At 44.0% G+C, this 11,393-nt stretch overlaps 1 protein-coding gene across 1 annotated transcript; it reads left to right on the top strand.

The window, feature by feature from the left end:
• The first annotated feature begins 367 nt into the window (after window positions 1-367).
• Window positions 368-11,032, top strand: LOC111223330 (acidic leucine-rich nuclear phosphoprotein 32 family member E-like). The gene is made up of 7 exons (XM_022747435.1): window positions 368-535; window positions 3,398-3,547; window positions 4,136-4,258; window positions 4,342-4,504; window positions 5,088-5,215; window positions 6,421-6,469; window positions 6,868-11,032. The coding sequence occupies exons 1-7, from the start codon at window positions 482-484 to the stop codon at window positions 6,951-6,953; spliced, it is 753 nt and encodes a 250-aa protein (XP_022603156.1). The 5' UTR covers window positions 368-481; the 3' UTR covers window positions 6,954-11,032.
• Window positions 11,033-11,393: the final 361 nt, after the last annotated feature.

Below are 11,393 nucleotides of genomic sequence, written 5' to 3'. Positions count from 1 at the left end.
CATCTGCAAATAAAGGCAGTGAGTGGAGAGGAGGTGGAACAAGTGAGCATGATGGTGTTACAGTAGGCCGAGACTCCTGTCAATCAATGAGAAAATGACCCAAACACATCGTTTTTTAGATGTATCAGCCCATTAATGAGACGGCTGTAACGATTATGTTGCTGGTGTTAAACAACTACAGCTCCCATGAGGCTTTGTCAGGCTGCCAGTGGCTTTTGGGATATTCCCGCCCAGTTTGTGGATTATGGCCGATCAGTCCTGATTGACGTGCCAAACATCCAATCAGCGGCAGCGCAGAGACACGCGGCCAACCCTGTGCGGTGGGGGGCGGGGCTGCGGCGGAGGGGGCAGGGCGGGAGGTATCATGGAGGATCAGTAGGCAAACTGTGGCCGTCAGAGGAGAGCAGCCCCCGCTCTGATCCCCGGGACTTTCTCAAGTGTTTACCGACGCTTTTTAATCACCTCGTACGGAAACTTCAACATGGACATGAAGAAAAGGATCACTCTAGAGCTGCGGAGCAGAAACCCGGCGGAGGTGAGCCTCTTTTGTTTTAATAACATTTTAATTGTTGCCTGAAATAGCCCGGGAGGTGATGTGCGACCGGAGCCTGGCTGGCTGCTCCGCCTCGCTCATCACATGGAGTCCTCCACCGATAACACTCTGAACGGAAACTTTGCTGAGGGATATTCGGTCCTTTAAACCTCTTATCGATCAGGTTACAGTTTGATCAACAGCCGCCCGCAGCTCGGTTGAAACACCGATCCGGGATGGATGTGGAAGCATCTCGCGGCTCGGTCCGTCCGCCCCCTCCTCCTCCTCTCCGGTGAAATCCCTTCTCTCCGAGAGGCTCAAATTATATCACCAGAATGAGTTTACTAACATTAAATTCACGGTTCTTATCGCTGGGACATTTAAGACGCCCACACAGATTGGTTATGTTCCGTTCGAGTGTATATGGTTCATCCGAAACACCTTCATGGATAACGACGATGCAAGTTAAACTTTTAATCAGTCACCGGCCGCTCGGAACAACTCAGAGAATTCAACGGAGAATACGACGCACCAATAAAGAGGAACTTGAACTAAACATGCTTATATGTAGTAGGTAACCAGAGTGGGAGTTTTCGGAGCTCATCGCGGGCTTTGGTCCCGGACAAACACTGCGTATCGACCTTAACAACAACGACGTCGGCGGGTACTCGGTTCTCTGCGAGCGGACATTTTAAGTCTCCAACGGCTTAAACTTCGACGGAAATATCGTATAAACCGACATTTTAATAAACCGCGCGTCGTTAGATTGAGTTCAGAACCAATTTTAACGTCTTTTGTGAGGCTTTGGTGGATATTTTTGGTGCGACCCTGCTCAGTGGTGGACGCGGGGCGCACGGAGGTCGGTCACAGACATTTTGAGTGGGGATCTGGAGCTCGGTAGTAACGCGTTACCGACTTACCGTTACAGAAGCGGATTAGCTGTCGAGTCGACGCCGAATTACACAGATGACGATTATTTGTTCAATGACCGTTAAATCGACTCATAATCGCCGCGTTACACCGCGGCTCGTTATTGTAACGCAATGACCTGGTAACGCGGAGGGTTGGTGTTCGTATATCAGTGTCGTAACGACTCAAAATGGCGTTACCGACCCAGGCAGATTACCGCCGTCAGTTTAACCATGCGGAGGAGAAACTGCGTTTGTGGATGTGTAAAATGGACGTAACTGATCCACATCTGATGTCGCTTTATTTACACATCGACCTCCACATGACGGAGCCCGCTCCGCTGTGGTCGCTATTAAACCATCCACATTCATTCATACACGGTGTGAACGCAGTAACATGCCGGGTTTGATCGGCGTTATTCGGATTCTTTCGTCCCTTCTTATAAGGCAGAGCTCTACGGTGTATGTGTGTGATCGAGTTATATAACCGGACTGCCAACCAACCGGCTTCAGTTAAATAACACACACTCCTGCTCACGGTTCAGACTTCATTCACTCCAACAAAGAATCACAAACTAACCCAGCAGACAACTTACTGGTGTCATGTTTTACGAAGGCGGGCGGGGGGGGGGCGGCAGATGGTGTGTGTAGAGGCTCAGAGGAACACCCCCCACCCCCTCCAACACACACACAACATGTAGATTATAGTAGGTTAAACCCCCAGCACACACAGTGTAGTAATGGTGGAGCTGTTGGCCTGAAGCTCTGATACACTCTAACACTCTGCTGGTTATATAAGCACAGGAACCAGAGGAACTGTGGGAAATACAAGCAGCCACCAGTCTGAACAAAGTCCTCCACAGACCTGGATCTCACCATCAGACACACCTGCTCATGCCTGTCTGTCTGTCTGTAACTAATAATTACTTTCTATTAGAGCTGAAACAATTAGTTGATTAAATGATCAGTCGGTCACTGGGAAATTAACTGGAAACCATTTTGATCATTGGATGTAATTCAGTCAAGTTTCATGTAAAAATGTTCAGATTAAACCTCTCCTCTGTTTTCTGTCACAGTAACCCGATCTGTTTAGACTGTTTGGGTCTAAACCGGAAGGCAGCGCATCAAATTTTCCCATTATTTTTTAGACACGATAAACACTAATCAGTTGATCAAGAAAATAATCTGTAGATTAATTGATAATGAAAAGGGGAATAAGTTATTTTCATTATCAGTAATCTATTAATTATTTCTGGATTAATTAATTATTATTTTGGTCTATAAAATGTCAGAGAGCTTATTCTATTTGCTTTATTTCCATAACCACAGTGTTCAGTTTACTGTGCTGTGACAAAGAAATTCTTCACATCGGAAAAAATATTTGGAATTTTTGTTGATCAATTACTTAAATAATTGTTGCAGCTCTGATGAACACTTTCATCATTGGTTAATCTGATAGTTATTTATCAGTTAATTGATTGTTTAGTCTGTAAAATGTCAGTCACTTTCAGTTTACATCCACAGTGATGTTTTCAGATTGTTCGACCAACAGTCGGAGATTCACTGTACTGTCAAACCTGACAGAGATCTGATCTCCAAACCTGAGAACATCAGATCAGAGGAGAGACGTTTCTTTTTTAAAAATGATTGAAACGTTTAACGAATAATTTCTTGAATCGACTGGTTGCAGCTTCATTATCATTATCATCTGGTGGCCGTTAGAGGAACAACAGGTTAAAGCTCTTCTAGGTCAAGGTCAGCTTTACTGTCATTACACAGTACAGGTCTGCACACTGAGGTGCAGCCGGAACCTCTTTATGTTACATCAGTACAAAACATCACACAACATACGTTAAAACTGAATTAAATGTAACGGTTTCGCTCTGTTTTTGTGATGCTTGGGTTCACATTGTGCCTCATTTTCCCATCACCCCTCGTGTTCTCCCTGTCCTCTCAGATCGCGGAGCTGGTGGTTGACAACAGTCGCTCTGCAGACGGGGAGGTGGAGGGTCTGACAGACGAGTTCACTGAGCTCGAGTTCCTCAGTATGGTCAACGTGGGTCTGAGCTCGCTGGCCAAGCTGCCCTCACTGCCCAAACTACGCAAGGTAACACACACCCGAGTGTGGTCAGTGTTCACTTCTGTCAGCTGATTTCTGTTGTGTGTTATATTTAGCTGTTTGGTTCACTGAATGTTCTGCACACGGTATCTGCAGGTCCTGGAAAACCTTATAAAGATCTTTTGAAAGTATTAAAAAGTCTTAAACGTAATGAGCAGCTGTCTTTAAGCTTGTCTACTGGTTGCTGTGGCAACTGTCAAATACAACAATAAAAGACTTTACCATCAGCAGCAATCACCTGACTGAAATCTCCTCACCTGGCACATGAGCTGAGAATTTTTAATCCAACCATGTTCTGCCACTCATCCAGGTCCAGGCTGCGTTCATGAAACCATTTGAAACTGTTGGAGGAACTGGAGCTGTGTAATTCTGATAATGAATAACTGGTCCATGTTATCTCTGCCTGTTTTCCTTCATACTTGGTGGTTGAATCGTGGTATCGAGGTGTTGAACTGTTTTCTATGCGGTGTTAACAGTCTGTCTTCCCGAGTCGTGTGTGGATGTAGTTGTTTAGTTTATTGTGGATCATGTGACATCCACCACAGGTGATAACACAGGTGTCTTCTTCTCTCTCAGTTGGAGCTGAGCGACAACAACCTGTCCGGTTCTCTGGAGACTCTGTCAGAGAAATGTCCCAACCTGACCTACCTCAACCTGAGCGGGAACAAGATCAAAGAGTTGAGCAACGTGGAGGCACTGGTGAGAACACACACACACACACTCTCTGCATCATGGATCTGTTTGTAGCTGACACTACGCTAACCTGATGTTTCCTGCTTCAGCAAAACCTGAAGAGCCTGCAGAGTCTGGACCTGTTCAACTGTGAGATCACGTCCCTGGAGGACTACAGGGAGAGCGTGTTCGAGCTGCTGCCTCAGGTCACCTACCTGGACGGCTTCGACCAGGAGGACAACGAGGCTCCAGACTCCGAGGCCGAGGACGAAGGTGGGACACTGAGTTTAGTTTAGAAACTGCTGAGTGAACGTTGTCTCTGTGTGAATATTGTTGTTTGTCTCTGTGTCAGTGGCAGCTGGTGATTAAAACAATTTGTGAGAACAGGAGAAAAAACCAGCCCACCATGTGACTTTACACTGGTCGGCTCTTTATCTCTACTTTCTTATGTTTGACGGCACATCGTAGACCCGCCATGAGTCGAGCTGAGGCAGCGAGGCCCGAGACTGTGTCATTGGACCATGTCAGTATTGTGTTCTGGTTGTTGATTGGTCAGGGAGGATGTCCTCTGTGTTTTGGCCAATAACAGATTAGTATGAAGAAAAAAAATGAAGTACATTATATTGATATAAGAGACCCCACCCTCCACTGCCCCCACCACCACTTCTCACAGACTGTCCTCCCCCTTCTTACCTGTCCTGCAGGTGCTGAAGAATTTGAATCAGATTTTCAATAATGGATTTTTCTACAGAAGAGAGAACATTTATTTTATAAATGCCACTATATGTTTATTACAGCCAGTCACTGTTTGATATTTGTTGATCTCCTCTGGTCTGAACATCGTCTCTGTTCACAGATGAGGACGGCGAAGACGGGGCTGGGCCGACTGGAGACTACGATGATGAGGATGATGAAGAGGAGGACGAGGACGGCTCAGAGGGAGGAGAGGTGGGGCTGAGCTTTCAGGTGAACCGTGGCAATCAGGTGGGCAACTCAGGCTTTGGCCCGCAGGTCAAACCACAGCCGGCTCAGACGCAGGTGTGCGTCCCCTCCCATAATGCACCTGTGCTCAACCAGGCAGAGAACAGACACTGAACAGTGGTGAGACAAAACCGCCAGCCAGTGTCAGCAGGTGACGGTCAGGTGTTAAAGGTTCTTCTTATAGACTGGTTCTCCTGCAGGTAGACGGGAAGTGTTTTTTCAAAATAAGCTGCAAATAGAACAGTCAGAACCATCTGTAGCAGATTTTTCACAATCAACTCTGAAATGATGTTTTGACAAAAGGAGACAGATGTGGAGCAGAGCAGGACCAGATGCAGCTGAATTCAGCTCTACATATAAAATGTGTTGATATGATCTGATTGTGTGGTGTTAACGAGACGTGAACCACAGCATGAAGTCTGATGCTCGCGTGATTCATCATGGAGGTTCATTTGAATGAGTCTCTGCCTGGTCTGAACTGAGCCGGTTTGGTGGGGTGACCTCAGGTGTGACCTCAGGAGTGGTGTTCTTGACCAGGTTCAGCACCAAAATGGCCGCCTCTGACACCAGACTCTGATCAGGGGGAGTAGAGCGTCTGAGAACAGATTTCTCTCCTTTGGATTAAAACCAGAAACTAGTATTAGTGAATTTGACAACAATAATCAGACAGCACAGTAAGAAACTCTGCAGAAGTGTTATCATTTTTTATTTTCAAAATAAAATGTTCAAGATTTCAATATAAATATTAAAAGTTAACAATACTGTGTGGAAATACTGATTTTATTTATTTATTTATTTATTTTAAATATTTTGTCTTTGTTTTTGTTTTTTTAACACTCAAACTATAATTAAGTACTTTTACAATTTAGAGAATAAACTATAGTTTTTGCCACTCTCATGGCACAATCCTGGATTGATCCAAGACGGCACCATATCTTCTATCATCATTTTTTTATATCTTCTATAATTTGTCACATGTAAATATATTTATATTTTTCTAAACAGTTGTTGTAAAGACATTAAGAACAACGAGCTGTCAGAGTCGGTCTGATGGAGATCAGCCTGGTCACAGTGACATAGACGTGATTAATAGTAGTAGAGCTTCATTAGTGTCGTCCAATCAGAAACAAGCTTCCTGTCTTTTATTTTGAAAGTGTCAAACTTCGGCCGAATGTAGAGAAAAAGTTAAACTGTTTCATCTTCTTTAGGAGGACGATGAGGATGAGGAAGACTATGGAGAGGAGGAGGAGGAGGAAGGTGAGTAAAACACCATGGGTATTTTGAAGATTTAATTCAGAGTGTGTGTGTTATGATATTCAGATCATAAGAGCGGAGGTTTCAGTCATTTGACATGATGTTCCGGTTGACCCTTAAGAACCCGTAGACCAAAATCTGCAGCTTAATCCATTAATCAATGGACTCATGAATGGATTACGATAAAATAGTTTTAAATATTTTTACCGTTTGAGTAATCAGTAGCATCATGTCTCTGAAACTTCACCTTAATGATATAAAGTTCTGTAAAGATCCTTTACCTTGGACAGTTTCTATTACCTGTTAGTAAAATAACTCATGCGGAGGTTTTAACTGAAGAGCTGTGATTGGTCAGAATCCTGCCGGCCTCCTCTGATTGGTTGACTTTTCTCTTGGTGCAGAGGATCAGGCGGGCGTCCAGGGACAGAAGAGGAAGAGAGACGTGGACGATGAAGGTGAAGAAGACGATGATGACGAAGACGACTAGTTCTCCGGCCGACCGCCATCCGTGTGTCGTCCTGTCCTGTTTCTGTCCGTCTCAGTCCACCTCCGGACCCGACCTCCGCCAGACAACAACCTCTGCCACTGCAGCAACCGGCAACAACAGCAGGGACAGCAACAGCAGCAACAGGAACAGTGATGTCAGATAGCTCCTCCTGCGGTAGAATATCACCTCTTTATTTTAGATAATATATAAGATTTTATCAGAACTGTACCTGCTGGACTCCGTCTCCCTTTAAAACCTGGTTCAGGATCAAAGCTTCTGTCTATCCGGTAAGTCCGTCTCCTCTCCACATCCTGAACTCTGATCCTCGTCTGAACGTTCTCTGGATGGCTGACTCTGAAGGTGAAGTCCTGGTGTGGACCGGCTCCTCGTTAGCAGAGGTTCTGGTGTGAAAACCAGGATCCAGAACACACTGGACCAGATTTCTGTCTCTGCAGTTGGCTCTCTATCGTCTTCTTCTCCTGCTCGTATGAAGCTGTTGACGACCTTTTCAAGCACAGCACTCTTCCAAAACCAGGTTTATTTGTACAAACTAGAGGGACGGGTCTCTGGTCCCACTCAGAACTTTTTATAAGAACCTTCTCTCAGCTGGAGTCCTGAGGAGCCTCCAGTCCAGACTACAAGACCCTCCGCCATCTGTTAGTCCCAGTACGACACACAGGTTGTTTTAACTAACTTCCTGCTCTCAGGTGGTGCTGCACATGTGCATTACCATAGTTACCTCACATCACCTCTGCAGATCAGTAATAGATGATTGACGAGTTTGTGTTTTTAACTTATGCTAAAATCAGATCTACTGTCATAAAACCACTAGAGTACACTTTGACCCAGACTGAGACCCTGCCCTTCAAGACGTCTCAGTCCAGTTGTTTGGTCCACAACAGTTTGATTGACAGCTTTAACTCCAGACCAGACAGGTGAGCTGTGAACGCAGCTTGAGAACAATCTGATCCACAGATACGTCTCGTTGTTTCTGTTGAAATCATGCAGACCAGTTGTGGATAATCTGTAATCACCACAGCTCAACACGTCCTGGACTCAGATGTGAACTCTGGTCTGAGGATCTTGTAGTCTGGACTGGACTGAACCTGTTGTCCCAGCCCTCCACAGCTTCCTGCAAGAGCCTGACAGGAGACCTTCAAAACCACCAAAGTCTGCAGCCGTCCTGGTACAGATGTAGAGTTTCACCTCACCTCTCATGTCAGGACCTTCTTCTTCTTCTTCTTCTTCTTCTTCTTCTTCTTCTACTTCTTCTTCTTCTTCTTCTTCTTCTTCATAGTCATCATCATCACATGCTTCTCTGAGCCTTCATCATATCACTTTGTCCCTCTGAGCTTCAAACAACCATCCACATCAAATGTGATCCACACCTTTTTAAAAAGAACCCGATTCTTTCTGCAGCCATATCAGTCTCTGGACTCTGACGGGAGAGGAGAGCGCCCCCTTCAGGACATCAGTGTGTCTAACACCCAATCAGGGACGTTTCATGTTTCTGTCTCCACCCGCCGTGTTGAACAGTTCAGGATCCACGTCCACGTCATGTTTCAGTCCGAACTGTCCCTGAACTGGATCAGTAGTGATCCCGTTGACTCTGCTGTCTCTGCCGCGTCTCACAGTTCCACTATATGCAGACCTGCTGTCGCTCAGGTCCACACAGGAGATCGTATTAATAATATTCCCAGTGTGTGTTTGATTTATTGTAGGGATTCTACAGGGAAGATTAGGGGCGGGTGGGAGGAATTATTAGTTCTGATGTGTTTGTTTTTTGGAGTTAACAGAGACCTGTTTCTGTCCCTGATCAGAAGCTGTTGTTTTTAGTTTGATGTAAAACCGAGCAGCTCGTCCTCAAACTGCCCGTCCCTCCTGATGTCCAGACTGCCGCCGCTGTGTCACACTTTAGGCTCCACCTCCTAAAAAGGACTCACAAACGTGGTGCGTTCAGGTGCTCCTCGTCTACTCATCAGGTCAGAAATATCCGAGTTCACCAGCAGGAAGTTCCTCAAACGTTAGATGAATCCTGTCAGGGAGGTCAGTCTGTTTGGGATGAAAACTGTTTACAACTCTATATGACAGAAAATAATCAAAAAATTAATATAAAAAAATTTCTGTATGAAAAGTTTAATATAATGCAGATTAATTCAGATGAATAACACCAGGTTCAAGGGTTCAGTTCAAACAGGAGGTGTTTTATTTCAGGTTTGTCTCTTTCAGTACCATCTTCATCATGTGATTAAGAGCTGTGAGTCAGTGCAGCAGGTTAATGTGTCTCTTCAATGACAGTCAGTTTTACTTCCTGTGATGGATTCTCTTAGACCTTGGATATAACACCCAGTCATGTCTGTCTCTGACTTAACGAGCTGGTGAGATCACCTGAATGCACTGTCATATTGACAGATGTGCAGTGGGTTATGGGATATTGAGGACTAAAGAATGCAACAGCTGTGTCTTCCAGAGTTTCTCAGTGTAGTTTACCTGTTTGAAGGGGGTGGAGTCTGAAACAGGACACACCTGCGGCGTCTGTTTCAGGTGTCATGACACGGCTTCAGATTCTACTTTTTACTTCCTGCTTCCTCCTGCTTTATTAAACAGCAGCAAACAAGACTTGGCTGGAAATAAATGAAATGATCATCACAGAATAGACCTAAAGAAACAGATCCTCATTTATCTCCAGGTCATGCCGGTTTGTTCCTGATGAGCAGCAGACTCTGTACAGCTCTGACTTTAAACTGCTGTAAACTTTTAGCTTTTCTCTCATTTACACTCTTAAAAACAGCATCTTTTTAAACACGCCCACGTCTGATTTCGTACACAAAAATACTTCACTGTGCAACAACTCAACTCGCTCGAGCTGAAGTTGTTGGACTGCGACAACAACAATCGTTTGGTCTTAAGTTATAAAACTCTGCTCCTGAATCGTGGCCGGGATTCTCTGGTTCAGGTACTCTGATTTGGCTCATGTTCAATTTTAGGTCTGAACGTTTTTACTGTTCCAGCTGTTGAACTCATATTTCTTTGTAATTTGACTTTTTAATACAATTTTTTAAAACACTCTAATGGAAACAACAGATGACAAAATGATCTCAACATGAGGTCAAATTTGGAAGCCTTAACATAATCAGTTCCAACATCAGCTGACAACTGAGCCAACTCCATCTGCTGATGAAAATCATATGATATGATCAAAAGCTCCAGAACAGCTACTAAACTGACTTTAAGGGCAGATTGATTTGTCATAATTTTATCGTGTTTTCATGTTTCTAAATACATTAAACTTCATTTAAATGAAAAGTGTATATACTGCACAGTTTTCTCATGAATGACTACTCGTTATCTGGTCGGCTTTAAATGTTGATTAGTTCTCGTCCTTCATCAGAGAGACCTGACGAGTGGTTACTGTCAGCATGAACTCCAAGCCAAAACTAACTGATCAGCTGATTAACAGAGAAGTAATCACAGGAAATTTTGACAATTGTATAATTGTCAGGCAAAAATTCTCTGGTTTCGCGAAACAGTTAATCAATAAAATGAAAAAACTGATCAGCAGATTAATTGTTAATCTTGATTTGTATGTTTGTGGGTGGGAAGTCAGTGAGGGATCTCTGCAATGACTCCTGGTGGTCCGTCGTCAAACTGCACGTCTCAAATAAAAACATGAACCAGACAAAAACATGACATAGGCATTAGGATGTGTTTAACGTGGCGTGTTGTTCTTAAGAGTGTAAAGGTCAAAGGTCATGTCTGTCAGACCTGCTGAGGTCGGTTTTAACTGGTTTTTAAGGCAATATTGTAAATAGACTCTCAGCTCAGTTTCAGGTTTGTTTTTATTTTGTTAATGACTTAAATAATTTTACAGATGTTTTTGTTTTCTGCAGAAAGGTGATAGTTGACCCACGCCTTTGACCTTTGACCCCAGCTCACTCCTGTGTCAGCTGTTAGTTTCCCTCCATCGTCCCGTCTGTGGGGACAAACTGTATTTGACTTTTTGTGTGGTGTAACAGAAACAATACTGAGGGTTTTCAATAAAAACATGAAAGGAAAACAAGTTGTTTTCAGCTCATTTGACCAGTTTCCTTCAGGTCCCTGTTGACATTGTGTCATAACTTTTCTGTTTGCATTAAATTTGTCACACTCACCCAACACAAACTGTTCACCTGTTCCTCTAGACACCTACAAACACCCAAATTCATCCCCAGTCCTTTTCTAAGATTTAGGGACAATCTGCAGATAACCAATCAAAACCAGACCAGGGATCCTCCTGGAGGTCTAGAACAGGAGTAGTCAGTAGTCATTACTACATTATTATCAAACAGTCTGCGCCAAATCTCTATGATGTTTTCAATATGAACACACTGAGTTGTGTTATTAGTTAAAATAGATTGTGTTTGTTCATAATTGTCATAACTTAGATGGAGATCTGACCAT

This window comes from Seriola dumerili, unplaced genomic scaffold (assembly GCF_002260705.1).
Source record: "Seriola dumerili isolate Sdu_G_001 unplaced genomic scaffold, Sdu_1.0 BDQW01000110.1, whole genome shotgun sequence".
NCBI classification, from domain to species: domain Eukaryota; kingdom Metazoa; phylum Chordata; class Actinopteri; order Carangiformes; family Carangidae; genus Seriola; species Seriola dumerili.
Note: the sequence above shows the minus strand (reverse complement) of the source record. Positions and strands in the feature narration are given on the sequence as shown.